At 43.9% G+C, this 16,785-nt stretch overlaps 1 protein-coding gene across 12 annotated transcripts in view; it reads right to left on the bottom strand.

Moving 5' to 3' along the window:
- Positions 1–16,785, bottom strand: part of LOC8051130 (polypyrimidine tract-binding protein 1) — a 126,114-nt gene that overhangs the window by 105,462 nt on the left and 3,867 nt on the right. For 6 of the 12 annotated variants that reach the window (XM_029992117.4, XM_029992108.4, XM_029992109.4 and 3 more), the window contains exons 2-3: positions 12,666–12,690; positions 1,070–1,105 (exon numbers count right to left, since the gene is read on the bottom strand). In XM_029992117.4, coding sequence (XP_029847977.1) covers positions 1,070–1,105; positions 12,666–12,690 — 61 coding nt within the window. The remainder of the gene's footprint in view (positions 1–1,069; positions 1,106–12,665; positions 12,691–16,785) is intronic. The other 6 variants (XM_029992111.4, XM_040499972.2, XM_029992112.4 and 3 more) reach the window with 1 other exon arrangement.

Here is a 16,785-nt window from a genome sequence, read left to right as displayed (position 1 = left end):
AACTCCGTTGCAATGCACATAGGTTCTGCAGAAATAACTGGTTATCAAAAGCGTCTACTTTATCGCTACCCATTTCGCAGTAAAATAATACTTAGGTGCGGGTCTTGTTTTTAATTTTTAATTCACATACACCATATAAGAACATACAGCGGGTGCAAACCATAGTGCAGAAAACATGATGTCTCCGCAGCATATAAGAGGCTGCCTGTACAGACAGAAATGTTTAGCTCCCATTTATCAGACACGCTGTTTCGTTTTAAATGAGGTACATTTCATGTGAATGTACAGCACTCAAGAACTCCGCGCAGTGCCCACAGTCAGTGTGGGCAACTGCGGTCTTGTTTGTAAATGCTGTGTTGGTCCATATAGTAGCAGTCTTAAAAGACACCACCATCTTTCGTCTGTCAGGACGCGCTTTACGAGTCTGTATCCAGTCCGGCTGAGCTACACAAAAGAAATCTGACACATAACTTAGGCTTACGCTAGTAACTATCCAATTTTGAATTTGGCGAGACTCAAATTTTAGAAGACATCAGCCTTCACCAAGGTGCAAAACATATGGGTTTGGATACTGCATGCACCGCTGCTGCCAGATCCTCACCTTGTTTCGATTGCAAGCGGCACCACCGGACGACTTTTCAAAAGGCGGCTAGTGGTAACCTGGTTTTCTGTGCTCACTTTGAAAGCCGTTTTCTGGGTGTGCCACGACATCTCAAACTTGTCACTTGCGCTACGTGCGATGCTTAGACACAGCTTTGTAATGGCGGCAAGAACAGTGTTATGAATGCATTTGAAATATATCGGGCGCAGAGTTCGAGCCAGCGTCCGTCGACTTGTAACCATACTCGGGGACAACCTTTTCCGGCACTCCAGGGGCGACGACGGCGCATGCAAAGCTATGATTGGCGTTCTACGTGCACGAGCACACTGGCGTACATAGCTTCGGCTTCGTTACCAGCAAAAAGTTGTCTCCAAGTATAATTCAAACATTAGAAAAAAAAATTGTTTTGCTTTTTCATTGTTTGTAAGTTTAGACAAGCACAATTAAGAAAAGCCATTAGGCACCCACCTGGGCTTCGTCTGATTCCTTCTGTTCAGCTGACCTCTACAGCAAAACAAAAGAGAAAATGCCGATTTTTTTTTAGCAGCATAGAACATTGTGACGTGCTGAGCAGTTACTTTGTAAACAACTATTTTCGCGTTGCTCAACATTTAGCGAATTCGGCAAAGTTTGGTATTTAGGAATAATTCACAAGCTCAAAATTTCGCAAATCAGGGTTGTATGCAACGTATTTGCTACCATAGGGAACCGTATTCGCAGGACATTTTTCGCGAAGCGTAGGTGATTTGCAAAAATTAGGTCGTTTGCAGTATTTTAATTTACATGCTCCCGCTCTACTAATAGCCCCCTTTTACATATCACGTCACCTAGAACACCAAGATACGAATGAACTTCCAGCGTCTGTGGTGATATCACCGCGTCTAGAACACCAACACAAGATAGGAATTACCTTCCAGCGTCTGTGGTAGCTATATCTGGCGGCATCGCCTTTAAAACTGCCTCAACTATGATAGCATTTTAGTAACAGCTAATTATTTGCTTCTTAAATGTAAAAGAAATTAACAAATGAACACCTCTCAGTCGTTCACCTCCCCACGCTGCTAAGGCAGTTTACAAGACATCTTGCAAATAGAGCCAATCCTTCGGTTTCCCTACTGTTAGCGCCAATATGAGGCCGCCCGATGGATGGATGGACCGATGGACAGATGCTACTGGCTGTACACTTTATAACGAGCAGTAGCTTGCACCACCTAGCCTAGAAACCGAAAGTGTGATTTACTCTTTCGCCCTTTTAAGCCGATTTGCTCCCCCTCTGCATTTTTCAAACACTAATGCGGTCTGGCAAACCACAAGGTTGCCTTCCAAGCTTGCCAGAAAAGTGAAGACCTTGAAACACGTAGTAAAAAAAAAAAAAAAAAAAGAAACATCTCTCTCCTTTATATTTTGTACGTACAGCTCGGTTCCCAAGTCAGGCTAACCAGGAAATGTGAATAAGCAATGAGGCTTTAATGATGAGTAATAACAAGCGGTTCATGCCAACATACGTATCTTGGACGTCTGCTACATAACCAGGTTAATCACAATGGTATTTTATACTTTGTTTACCTTGCACAAAAGCGGTAATTTGGGTGCCTTTCATGTCAACATACGCATCCTGGAGGCAAACCAGATAATCAGGTTAATTGCGATGATATTTATATTTGTCAAGCAGAAAAATATAAATTTTGAAAGGATGGGTACAACACTCTTTTTTTTTTTCTTTTTAAGCTGTTATAATTGTGAAGCATTATAAGGCATCAAAACGGAGTCAATAAGCTGCCTTTTAGAAATCAGAATAATGAGCTGAAACTGTCAAACTTTGAATTTCTGTAAAAAATTGAAACCTCCCTGGCTATATCGCAGCCGATATACTATGAATTTTAAACATTCTAAACATCCACAGCTATCACCACTGATCTCAATGACAATTGCTGGATCGCGCTTGCCGCTCCCGCAAGTGAAGCCACCGGACGCAACCCCGCTGGGATACGATTTCCCGTTCTGCTAGCCTTTTGCTGCGGTTTTCTAGCGTGCTGTAGACACGTTTTCTATTCGTTAGTCGTCATTCGCCGAGGAAGTTTTTTGAGACTCTGTGTATTGTTGAGACTTGCCGTTGTGAACACGTGGAAAATTTTACGAAAGTGCAGTGTTGCAGGAAAAAGGCACAACGCGTCGAAAGGAAGGGCTGGCGGCGTGTTCAAAGCTTCCTTGGCACGCCGAAGTGCCGTGTCTCTGTGCCTTCGCGCGCTTGGATACCGACCAAGAACCGACGCCGTGTGAATGTGTTTAGCGAGTGCAATGTGCGTGAAGCCGTATTAAAAGGTACAACTCGTCGAAAACGTGTCGCCGGCGTCGCGGCGTGATCAAAGCTTCCTTGGCACGCCGAGTGATGCATCTTTGTGCCTTCGCACGCTTGGATACCGGTCAAGAATTGACGCCGCGCCAAAGTTCTGAACGTGTGTCGCGCGTAGATGCCTTTAGATCATTTATAGACCTTTTCATTTCAGTAGTTGGCTGACCGTCGGGTAGAGGGCGCTGGTGCACTCGGCGCCATGAGGTTGCTTCAATTTGGTAGGTTTCGGTTCCAACGCGCACACGATTGTGTTGCTGTTTCATGCCATTTTCGCTTAATTTTATGATACACATTTCTTTCTTGTGCAACACAGCAAATGACACAATGGTGCTGAGTCACTTGGAGAACCACGAGGTGCTTTCGAGTCTAAATTGCGAGCACTTTTATGAATACCAGATGCGTCTGATTACGTCCAATTGTCAATTTCGGCCAGGTTCGGCGGTGCAACAACTGCTCTGGTGCACAGAGGTGATTACCGTGGCCCACAGCCGTACCCCGGGCGCTAGTTGAAAGAAAAAATAAATAAAGAGCCGGAGAAGCTCCGCGTCCAGCACGCGCTTCTTGCCTGCCGTCGGGGTTTGGCTGCGCGTGCACCGAGTGGTATGCAAGGGCTCGAGCTCATGTAAGAGATTCGACTGCTTATCTTATATTGTAACAGACTATAATGTATGAGTGCTTAGTGAAGAAGCAGGTCCACCACATGATTAAAAATGTGCCGAATCACGAAAAACATATGAAGTGGCAAGTTTACAGTTTGGGTTTCGTACACCAACTATTGAACTTCACAGACTGTAAGTCTCCTATAATGACGTAGATAATATTTAAAAAAACTGTTATCCTCGCGGCCTGTTTTATTTAAATAAATTAAGTTCTCGACAAATATTTTAATATACCAACCTAGGCCGACTAAGCTTTTTTTAAACTAAAGTACTCATTAACAAAATGTTATGATAGTGACCCAATGAAATAGACTATTTGTTACATGGAGATTTGCTTACGACGTTCTCAAGGTATAAAATAAGTGACAGGCCCCTCAAATGGTACCTGACATTACTCTCCCGTAAAATTTGCCAGATGAAATTAAAGGCCGCAAAAGAAGTAATCTCTGGTAAGTTTGGCTAAAGTCGAGCGCCAGGCGCCTCACAATGAACCTGTGTAGGAAACTCTTTACTGGTTTGAACCGATGCGCTTCGTAGATTTCGGCGTCGCCAGCTGCGAAAGGTAAATCTACATTCGCCGTCGACAACACTGCATTCGTGCGATTTTAATGCAGACAGTCTTTTCAGCGTCGCATATTGTGGATCCCAGGCACTCTAAAGCTGTCTGTGACAGTTTATTACGACCTTTGAGTTGAAATGAATTATTTGAATTGAACTGGTTATCTTCACAAAATAGCTTGACAATTAAAATACTGTAGACATTTCCCTAATTACGCACAGTATAGTTTCTTAGAATTCATAAATAAACTGATCAGGGGAATGTTTATATAGCAGACCCGAATAAGAACATCGAACAGATATTCGTGTGATATTGTCAACAAATAAATTCCCTGACGTTCACGTACCATTATTTCTTGCATAAAGCAAATTTCAATTAAACGTTTGTTCCCTATCTTGTCCACGAGTTCACCTATATAATCAAAAGTCACTGTTTTCGATCTGTTATGAATACAAAACACGATGCTTTCAGGAAACACGTGGTTAATTACACTGAGTATTTTGTCACCTTACTTGAGATCCCAAATGCGCGATCATTATATACTTACATCGTGCTTTCTATTGCAAATGTTCCGCCACTATTAGCAAGCAAGCCAGAGTTCTCATAAGCTATTGACCTTTGAACCCTTGCGCTGCCTTAGAGTCATATATGTGTTCAATGTGCGTGAGCGCTAACGCTGATTCATGTGCTCATAGCCTGTTCACACGTAGCCGGCACGCCGACGGTAAAAATAGTCAAAACGTGTTACAAAATTAACTGCGGAAGTTGTTCGCATAATCATGTAATGCAATTACACGGTAAATATATAAGTATCAGATGACACTTTACAGAGTGAGGTAAGAAACGCGGTGAAACGCGACAAAAAACGAATTGAACGCATCCGCCAAGACGCGGAGTAGCGCGGAGGGAAGAGCGAAGCGACGAGTTGAAGCAACCTAATGGCGGCCGCATCACGTGATTCCAAGATGGCAGCGCCCATGCCACGGAGGGTGAAAAGGTCTATATATATCGGCCACGGAGTTCTCGATCGTCCAGCTGTTCCGGTGAGTTGCTATCAATAAGAGGGGGAGATCTGTACGTGTTCTTATGTACTATATTAACCATGGCTATGTCCCAAATCTACTCTAATAGATTCCGTGGGAGCACAAATAGGGCAACGTTGTGGAGCCAGGGGGGTTTTCGAAAGCAAAAGTACAAGACGGCGAGAATGAAAATCTTTGAAGCGCGGCCGATATGGTCGTGTGCAATCTGTTGACCAATTACAATTAGGCGAACCGCGCTCAAACGTCAAGTGCAATTAAGTAGGTTGATAATAATCCAGCACTGATCAGTGATGAGGAGCTGTTGTGCACGGTATTGTGCAAATCGTCTAAGGACGAAAAAAAGACGTACCTTCCCCACATCTTCCGTCGCTAGTGGACGCTGGATTAAGCTCGTTCCTAAACCGCGAGGGGAAAAGACGCTGATCCAGAGGCACGAACAGCTTCACACACATTGCACTAGCTAAACACATACACACGGCGTCGGTTCTTGGTCGGTATCCAAGCGTGCGAAGGTGCAAAGACACGGCACATCGGCGTGCCAAGGAAGCTTTGAATACGCCACCAGCCCTTCCTTTCGACGCGTTGTGCCTTTTTCCTGCGACACTGCACTTTCGTAAAATTTTCCACGTGTTCACAACGGCAAGTCTCAACAATACACAGTCTTCAAAAAACTTCCTCGGCGAAAGACGACGAACGAGTAGAAAACGTGTCTACAGCACGCTGGAAAACCGCAGCAAAGGCTAGCAAAAACGGCAAATCGTATCCCAAGCGAGTTAAGTCCGGTGGCTTCACTTGCGCTGCAGCGAACAAGCGGGGAAGCGCGATCCAGCAATTGTCATAGAGATCAGTGGCTATCACTTTCTGCAAGTCAGAGTGCTTTCACTAATAATGTTTTTCCTTTTTTTTTTTATTTGTTTGTCTGTCAGCAAGTTAGCTTCAACGGTGTCTCTGCCATTCGGAGAAGCGGTTCCATGCAAGTGGTGAAACACAGGCACTACACTCCGCTTTGCACGTCCCGTGGAACACTGTGTGTGTGTGTGTGCGTGTGTGTGCGTGCGTGCGTTAGACTTGGTTTTGTTATAGCGCTTGTCGGCGTTCTTCTCTTTTACGTCTTTTACGACTTGCGGCACACACTAACATGTGCGCTGGACCGCATCAACCTGGGAGGCCAAGCAACACACACTGACGAGCACCCATCAATCTCCCAGGCCTGTGAGGTGTTGGAGCTAAAATCAGGTGGCCCAACATTATCTACAGACTTCACTGCTGCAGTCATGCAAAAAACGAAGCAGCAGACAGTTAAAGCGCATGCCTGACGCACCGTAAGAGAAAGCATGGTTCAACAGGTTCCAACACGCTGAACATAAACAATGGTGCCACGTGGCAACCGTCGATCACATCGATGGCCTACAAGATTTGTAAGGAAAAAGTTAAAAAGCTACATACACAAAACAACCAATACAGGCGGCAAGTTCGCATAATAACAGCCAAATCAAAAAAATTTCAATGCTAAGTGGCAAAAAAATTAATGAAACAATGCCGTCAAGAGCTGGGAACTAAGTCGAAAACTCTCAAGGCACTTCAACTAACAACCAAGTCCCACTCGAAAACGCAATTCACGGCAGAGGGCCAAACGGCAAAAGCTTTCAGACCTGAGGAATCTTGAAGCTTGATAACACTACATGCATGATGGACTGAGCGACAACGAAGCAAGGAATATAGGCAGCCCTGACATTTTACAACCAGATGGTGCTTGAGATCCACAACATCGACTCGACACTCACAATGTTCTCACTAACTTGTTGACGTCTCCTGCACAATACATTTACCGAAGAGGCTGCAAGTGTGAAGTGCATTGTCCATTGTTTTTCCGTCCCCCCAATCTGGCTTGCCACAGCTTTCAGGCCACTTCACACTTCGGTGTGCATACAACCGTTGCAACAAAACGAGTTTTTTTCTCGGTCCCCAGTGAAAACGGTGAAACAAAATCTAAGCGACTTGCTTTTGTTTCGATTGACGCACTCAGCCGGGCAAAAAAATCTAAGCGAAATCTAACTCCCAATTCAATTTCCTGAGGAAAAAAAAAACCTATTGTGATGAAGAGATTTTTCATTCCTTGCTGAGAAATGCGAGCGGTCTAGACCTATGTGGAAAGTGTAACAACTGACGAATGAAAGGAAACAAAAACTATGTTTATACTAAATTGAAACGGCTTGCGCTACTCATATTTTGTATTTCGACTAAAAAAGTTAAAGCCATTTACAACTCCCTCTAACATTGAATTAGAGCGCAGCTCTTGAGGAGGAGGAGGGTAGAATACTGAGGGTCACGTGTTCTCAGAAGGGGGGGGTCACGTGACTCCCCCCCCACGTGACCTCGGGGAGGGGTAACATGACCTGGGGGGGTGTCCCGTGACCTGGGGGTCACGTGACCCTCCAGAGAAATTTTTCTGCTTGATTTAGTGGGGAAATTTTTCCGCTAGATTTGGAGGGGAACATTTTCCGCTAAATCTAGCTGGGAAACTTTTCCGCTAGATTTAGCGGGGAAATCTTTCCGCTAGATTTAGCGGGATAATTTTTCTGCTGATTTAGCAGGGAATTTTTTCCGCTAAAGTTAGCGGGGAAATTTTTCCGCTAGATTTAGCGGAGAAATTTTTCCGGTAGATTTAGCGGGAAAAATTTTCCGCTAGATCACGGGTGGAACTCATGAAATGTACTTGGGAGCAGCCACGGGAGCAGCTGAAACCGCTGTTTTGGAGCAGGTTGGGAGCAGCTAAAACTACATTCTGGAGCAGGCTAGGAGCAGCTCAGATCAGTTTTCATTGCATTTCAGCTTGTGTTTTAGACAAGCACAAGAGCAATTTCAATCGCACTTAGCAGCACAGATAAACATGAGTGGTTAGGGACCTATGTAGATGGGATAACAGTGTAACAGATGCGAAAACTAGAAACCTTAATGAGAATCAAAACGCAAGTACTCTATGTTTCTGAAGATAGCGTCCTTGATATTTTCTGAGTGGCTTTCAGATGCTCAAGATGCAAACCAGTACTGCTTATCGCACAACCCACACATGCTCGACATAGTAATTGTATCTGTGAACCACGTGACGTGCGTAAGCAACGGACGTGCAGTTGCACGGAGGAACAGGGCAACAAATTTCTAGTTTATGCTATTGTGCAACTCGATATCAAAGCAGCTGACTACGATTAACAAAGTTATCGTATTTGAAGCGATAAGCAGGAGCAAGGTTAAAAAACGCCGAGCAGATGTACCGCTCGCATAAGAGCTGCTGGCCGGCAAGGTTTCGGATCGGACCGCATTTCAGTTCTATCAAATCACGATTTATCTTGCGAGAATGCGGTTCCAACTTCCAACGATGAAGTACTAACATGAATATTTAGCTCATTTGTTTTCAACTGGCTGACATCCGGATCCCGGACCGCAGAGCCTCAGGCAATTTGACGCTTAACGACTCGACCTCACCTCAGCCGACTTGCTTAACCGCTTATGGTTGAAGAATAACAATCCAGTCGCAGGTGGCGCAGCGCTTAGAATCCGAGTTTTTTTGCGCGCTTCCAACTTGGGATACACAGGGGGAATAAACAGAACAAAGGATTGCAAGGTCCACCAGGCTAAACGCCCTCATTGTTGCCAATAGAGTCGATAAAAACCGAAAGGAAGACAAAATAAAGTTTTTTGGCACACGTTTTGCGATTTGGCGCATAATGGCGTGAGGTATTGGCTGTGGCGCAGTTTCTGCAACATGGCGCAGGATGGCGAAGACACATGTGTCTGGCACAAAATGGCGCAAATGGCGCAGCCGTTCCACCCCTGCTAGATTTAGCAGGGAAAATTTTCCGCTAGATTCAGCGGGGAAACTTTTCCGCTAGATTTAGCGGGGGAAATGTTCCGCTAGATGTAGCGGGGTAATTTTTCCACTAGGTTTAGCAGGAAAATTTTTTCGCCAGATTTAGCGGGGAAATTTTTCCGCTAGATTTAGCGGGCAATCCACCCATTATGCACCGCGCGGTTACGCCGACGGCGAAGCCGCTCAAGCTGGAAACAGGTGCCCAAGAGCTGCACTCTAAAAGAAAGACAAACCTGGAAAAAATGCTATCTGCAGACTTTTGAAGTGACATGCACAAGTTCACTAAACAAATATAGGGAACAAGCACAGGGTGTCGTTTCCGGCAGGAGTGCTGTCCTAGTGGCAGCCGAACAACTGCTCCTTTGACGAAGGAATCAATGGAACAGTCCGAGAAGGGTACACCGCTAGCTCAAGGCAGAAATCATAACTGGATTAAGGACAATGCAGCAATTTCGCTCGTGGGCCACTTTACACACGAACGTGTAACACCAATTTTTAAGGTAAACAATAACAAACAAGATGGCGGCCTCTGGCTGCCGTCTCCATTCCCAAAGTCTGGGTGTTGTACGCGTTTTCCTATGGGGCCCACGTGATTACGAGCACATATTATTAGAGTTTGCCTCTAGAGGATCGAATTAGTTGCAAAAATTTGTGTGTCCAAGAGGTCCTAAACTCGTCGAGCCGTTGAACCCAACAAATGCAAAGATATTAACAAAGAGTGGCGTTGATACCCTTAAGTTACCTGGCCCGAGACGGCATAGCGTTCCGCTCCTAGTCATGCAGAGTCTCAAGGTTCTTCGTCGAGGTACGACCGCGATTAAAGGGGTACTCCGGAGATTTTTTCATGGTCGCTGATTTGCCCCAAATTGGCTCAACACGCCGATAGACATGGCTCTACGAGTTCCCCAAGTATTGTGTGAAAAGAAAAAAAATTCACGAAGTTATTGAATTTTCGGATTTTGTTTTCAGTGTTTCTCAAACTGGGAGCCCCTACTGGCAACATTGTACTGCGACGACAGAAATGGTACAAAGTGGGCAGTATGCCATGTTCCCAACTGATCACAAGACATTTGATGGTGGGAAAAGAAAGTTTGGTAACCGATTCACTGAGAAGCACGCAAAAAACACTCGACATACTCTGTTTAAGACTACATGCACGACCTGAAAGTCTGTACCATGTGTGACGTCACACCACTGAAGAGCGCGCGAAAATTTGAATGCTGGTTTCGGCATCATCTTCATTTACGGTTTTCTCAATCACTATTTTGAATTTCAAGAAAATAATTAGCATACCATGACGACTGAAGTCCGGGTAGTCAGAAAATGCAATTTGTTTAGGTAGCTCAAAAAACGGCCGGAGTACCCCTTTAAAGACCGATTCACGCGGTTGTGCTCGACGATGCTATGGCGACTTACAACCGCGAGTTGCCGGGACGTATGTGTTTCGTATGTCGTGTGCAAGGCTACCACGTTTCCTACGGCATACAAAGCACGGATACGTAACTCGTAGTAGTATCTCGACACGACGTAATCAAACATTCTCAAACGCTGCTGCATGAATTTAGGTACGCCGGCCCAGGAGCGCTCAGAGTGCTGGAATGCTCCCACAGACGCGTAACTGCGGGACGAAAATATGGCAAGACGTTGGAATCCTTTTGCAGTAGTGCACCGGTAGGCACAACACCGGACATTTCAGCGGTATTTACCTTTGCAAAGCTACACCACAAACAATTTGGCACAGAGTAAAAAGCCCATAAACAACACATTCATTCCAAAAGCGGAAGGCGTTTTGGCAATGAGGTGGGGTGCCCGGAGGAGGGAAAACCGGAGCTTGCCAGAAATGGGTCCATCAGTAACTGGTAAAACAGCAAACAGGATAACTGGGCAAGTTGGTATGTATTCATAATGGAACAGTGCAAATTTTACAAGGAGAGAGGAAGGAACTGGACAGGCTGTCCAGTGTGGCTAATGTGTGGTAAAACAGCCAGTGATAGGATGACTCTGTCAATAGGCCACTGAAAGAACCACCCAATAACTACCAATTTCAGAAGTCATCTATGCACCGTAGTGTGAGGGTGCAGCAAAAAGTGTGGACTGACCAGCTGACAAAATTGTTGCTGTCTCCTCGGCCCAGCCACGATTTCTGCCTCGAGTGAGCAGCCTTCCCTTCTTGGACTGTTCCATTAAGCGCTATGTCACTAAGCAGTTCTTTAGCCGCAGTCACGATAGCACTCTCATGAGGTGAGAAACCGTTCGCACGTGCAAGTTCGGAGATCAGCGCACCTAGAACCCACTGGATCTGTTGTTGAAGAAGCAACTAAAATTTCAGCGATACATTCCAAGTATCCAAATAGGAAACGTAAAGTTTAATGGACGTGGGTCGCTACGAACTTCCAACAATCCTCAGTTTTGTTGACGTTGAGCCTAAAGGAAATTGCTTCGTAATAACATGTCTGCTAATATGCTATCTGACGGTTTCAAGAGGGAATGCTGCCATTTAAGCGCTAGGAAGCAGAATCCAAAGGTTAATGACATCTCGACAGCAAAAATGAGCAGTCCATTTTTAAACAAGGAAATGACAAAAGATTGGTAATGTATAGCCAATGCCAATATACGACAGAAGGAAGATTATGTTCCAGAAGGCACGCAGCATTGACAGAAGGCACGCAGCATTGGCAGCAATGTAACTAGCACTACAAAATGGCTTTGCCTTCTTCACAAAATATATTATGATTGTCTCAACCTTAAAACAGTATGATTATCACCTCTTGATCGAACACCATCTCGCTTAAAGAATGCCTCTACCATCAAAAAGACCTCTGGCTCAACTAACGCTTTCAATAGATCAGTCCTCCCACAAGCCATCAACGACTGGAACAGCCTCCCATCCTCCATCATCACTATCATAGACCCAGACACCTTCAAATCAAGTCTACAATCATACTTTTCACGCTAACCATTTACGGACCTTTTCCTGAATGTATATGTTTTTGTGTCCATTTTTCCTATGTGTAATATGAATGATCCCCTCCTTATGTAAGGACCTCAAGAGCCCTTAAGGTTCAATAAATGCAATGAAATTACTACTGCAAATGACAACATGTTCATCGACTTGATTTTTTATCACATAAAAGAGATGGCTGGCTGAATGTTCCGAGAGAACGAAATCTCACGAAGGGGTAAACCGGTTTATGGATTTCAGAGCAAGGGCAGACTAACCAACAGGCAGAGTAGACATGCCTAGGGCGGCAGAATTTTGCGGGCGGCCAATCTGTTGCCACCCATAAATTAATTGGCTCTTTTCTTTCTCCTTTCTTAGATCTAGCTTTGAATTTAACTACTTTAAGAATTCTAGCTCCAAATCTAGCTACTTCAAAATTTTAACTACAAACTTGCCCTTCCCCACTCTCAACTACCGGATCCCCAAGGTCACTGATTATAGAGAGCGTGGGTCTGTGTCAGTCCTCATGAAATTTCTCATGAATAACAAAAACTGAGGGGCCGTACAATTCAAGCTGTTTCAGGTAAACGGTGGACCTGTGTTTTTAGTTGGGAGTGATACAAGAAAAATTTGGTACTCACTCGTAATGCCTCCGCACTGACTTCGCTGTAAGGAGAAGAAAAAAATAAAAAATAAAGATGTTAGAATCAATTTTCAATCCAGTGACAGCACTACCATGCACACCGCGCTTCCAAAGACATGCACAGTCACGTGCAAGCTCGCCCCGGCAGAGAAGTGGACAGAATATGAAGAATCTCTGATCATTAAACACAAAAGGCGAGAGCAGAATAGTTAATTAAAACAAACAGCCAAAATGGAAGAGACAGTAAATGGGTTAAACACACTTTCCCAGATGCAACAAAAAGACACTGATGATATTCAACAGTACCAGTTGAAAGAACCCCTCAGTTATCATCATGAATGACAAAGAGACCATGACAAAGGAAGTGAGCAGTGATTTGCAGGATTAGCCTTCTCTTCCTCATAAAAGGAGAATAAGGTTGTCTCTGCTCTTTTTTACTTATAACAATTTATGAGTTATCCTAGGATGTCCTCTGGTTCTGCTCCCGAGCTGCAATGGCAGGATTATGCCCACCAAAGGGGTAGCTTGTTCAAACTGAAGATGTCCAGGTGACTGACAATGTACAAAGTGGGAGAAAGGTAACCCTAAATGCTAAGAGAAATATGAGCCTCCTGGTTATTTTATTTTTGTTTATAAAAGCCAACACAAGTAAACAAAAACTGACGATTGTTTCAAGCTTCGTGACTGCCAAACCTTTATTCTGGCCAAACTAACAAACCTGTTTTTCCGTTCTCATTTTAAAATGAAAAAGCTGCAGATGGAGAGTAGTTTGGTATGCCTGTTCTCATAAAACAAAAGAATGCCATACTTTAATTAATGTATGTGCTTCCAAGTTATCGAAAAAGAAGTGCACAGTTGCGAGAGGGACTGTAATTATACTTCTATCCTAACCTAAAACCAATTGCAGCAGACCAATGTTCCAACTTCACATTTTTTGCCCCAGCCCTTGATAACCACTCTGACAAAAATTTAGCATTCAATAACCAACATGCAAGCACTGTGTACTTGGAAAAAAATTTAAGCACTTGCAAAGACATTAAAGGGAAACTGCAGCGGTCCTGTATTTGAGAAAAAAACACTTTAATGGCCTTCATTCTACCTCCAAGATCAGGCATATCGAGATTATTTTTCGATTTGGTGCACGGAGGCTTCAGAAATCTATTTTTAGAGTACCGCCGAAGACCCACCTTCCCGGGGCGTGACGTCACACAGTTTTCGGAATCTCTGTTTTCGCGCATCTTCAGCACCTGTCAAAGCTATGCATGCGCACTCTTGCCATTTTCAAAAAGGTAAGAAAGAGACGTCACGACTGCCGTCAGTGCGGAAAAATATACACGGCAAACTTGCCATTGGACGCGCTACCCACACGAGCGACACGCACTTGGTGGCCCAAAGATCCTAGTATGACGTCACAACTGGTCGGAGGATTTTCGCGTTTTCTCGCTTTTAGTTGCGTCTTCAGGGAAAGCGAATGTGATATTCAGATTCACGGGATAAAAATACACCAGAATTCACCTTTAACTCGTTTTTTTCAAGAAGTGTTCCAGCTTCCCTTCAACTGGAAGCCATGTTACCGTGTAAATAAACACAACGAAGCTCAATAGTCTGTTGCAGGTTAAGAACAGTGGAACAAGGCCGTCCCCCAAAGCCCTGCCACTCTTTCCAATTTAGGAAAGCAAACGCTGGAGAGAAGTCAAGTGGAGAGAAGAAAAGAATTATTAAAGTAAATACCTCTACACAAGGGCCTTGTCCACCTACTCCTAACCTGCACCTGATTATAGTGTGCAACTAAACATGACACATACAACCATACAGAGATTTAGACATGTACTACTATATGTTATTTGCACGTCCGGACGCATAGAGTGGCAACGACACGCAGTCAACTGCCCATGCAAATGGAGCCATACAACGTGCCTCGAACCCTTGCTGAGATTCACAATCGAATGTCCATCCGTGTTTGCCATCGTTAACATAACGCACGTGTCGCCTTCCCTGTCGGCGTGCAAACCGGGCGGATCCTTAGTTCGGAGCCACAAGCCGAGACAGAAATGCTAATGCGCCCCCGTGGTGCTTCGCACAATGGGGCGGCTAGGCCAACCGTGCAAACGTGACACAGATAGCCGGGCAAGTGCGCAATGTGCCCATGAGCTGGCAAAGAGCACCCGACGCCAGAGGAAGAAGTGATCACAATTATAGGAAGAGGATTAGAAGATGGAAGGAAAATGTCAAACACAACATTACAAAAAACTGGTGGGCTCGGTGATTTAAGGGGAGACACTGCTCTTTGAAGCAAAAAAATACTGAAAAGATACATATTTCTGAAATTGTGTGTGAAGATTGACAGACACTTATCTTGTTCGGAAGTAATTTTGCGAAATGTCTCTTTTATCTTAAAATATTGAGTTGAAAAAATAGCCAAATGCATCCTGACATGTTTTTTGCTGTTATTTCAGATTGAACTATTTGCACACTTTGCTGATTTATTGAAATTGAACACATCTAATCTTTACAATTTTTTTTTTTTTTTGTAGGCGTATGTGCGAGTGGTTTTATAAGGAGTATAAATATGTTAAATACAGCTGTTATTTCTTGAATGCATCTTATATTTCCTGGTATAAAAAAAAAAAGCGAACTGGAAATTAAGAAGTGGCATAAGAAACAACTTAAAAATCGCCAAAGCCTTTATTTATACCTCCTGGAATTCCACAACCTTTTAGTTTACTGAGATTTGTTTATTTTCTGATTTCAGTATTTGAATTTATCTTAAGCCTTCACATATTTTTAAATTAAACTGTCAATATTAACAAAAAATAATGTGACTACATCAAAGCCAAGTATATATTTGTAGTCAGATTGTGAAGGCAGATAAGCTATGTAAATTTCATTTGAATTGGATTATAAGTTATAGTTAAAAGAAAAGCCCTAGAAGCAGTGCTGTTAGCGAGAGGATGCCGTAATATCCTGAGAGAAACACCACCTAAAATAGGAAACAAACTGGGTGAAAATAAGTAGTAAGCCAATTTTAAGTCTGCAATAAAAAAAAAATTAAAGAAATGCTAGTTTTAGGTTTTGTGAGCTGCAAAACATGTGATCCCAGGGAGAGGCGATGAACTTAAAAACGATTAACCTTCCCTGTCAGCAATGTTCGCTTACTCCCACCGTGGATAAGAATCACCAGCGGCCAGAGTCCTCCAATTATTAACATTAGGCTATTATTTGGTGTCCTTGAAAAAAAAGCAAACCATGCAAAAAAAAAAAAAATAGGGTGGGGCAACTTTCAGATGTATTACGGTAAAGAGAAAAATTTAGAGGGAGGCTAATTGTTCCTAGGCTAGGTGGTACGAGCTAATGGCCAATACAAAATGGCATCCAACCATTCATATGGCTGGGGAGAGTCGTATTATGGCTATTGAAAATCTCCCAGTCTCAGATTTCAAAACTTCTCTCATGCTTATAAGCCTGAAGGTGCCTCTTTGAGCGATGGAAAGAAAGAATGTGCATGCACACCCTTGACCGGGTTGGTTTATTAAGCTTTCTCTAGATAATTAGCGTGCAACAGGGCGTTGCCACCAGCTGGTGGCCTGTACGCGTAAAATTCCTTATCCAACATTTTACGTGGTTGACCGTTTGTCCTAATTTAATTTAGCAATTCTTCCAACGTTCAGACGTCTTTGACGAAAACTTCTGCGGAACACTCCAGCGAAACAAAAAGTTCAGAGGTGTAAGTAATCACTCTGTGGGCGTCGGGAATAAATACTGATACACGGATGGCTGCACTAGTGGCACTGACAAGAAGCATCTTTTGCGCACTTCCACGAAAGGACTGGGAACCATAACCCCACAACTTACCGGTCAAAAACGGCACTACAAAATTATCATGTTACGCAGAAGTCATCTACACAAGATGGCTCCTCGCAAGTAGATCACGTGTTACTTAGGGGCACATTTCAGCCTTAACTGGAGACAATACGTTCGATCCTCCACGACCGCGGTTCGCCCTCCTATGATACGTCCACGGGCCTTGGGCTGAGTCAACACCAAGCGTTCCAATCTCCGATCTGGCGCAAACTGCTGTTGCCTGGCAGAAAAGACATTGCGATTCTTTCCCACGTAGG

Source organism: Ixodes scapularis, unplaced genomic scaffold (genome assembly GCF_016920785.2).
Source record: "Ixodes scapularis isolate PalLabHiFi unplaced genomic scaffold, ASM1692078v2 PGA_scaffold12__126_contigs__length_90152505, whole genome shotgun sequence".
NCBI lineage: Eukaryota > Metazoa > Arthropoda > Arachnida > Ixodida > Ixodidae > Ixodes > Ixodes scapularis.
This window is presented reverse-complemented; position numbering and strand designations above follow the sequence as displayed.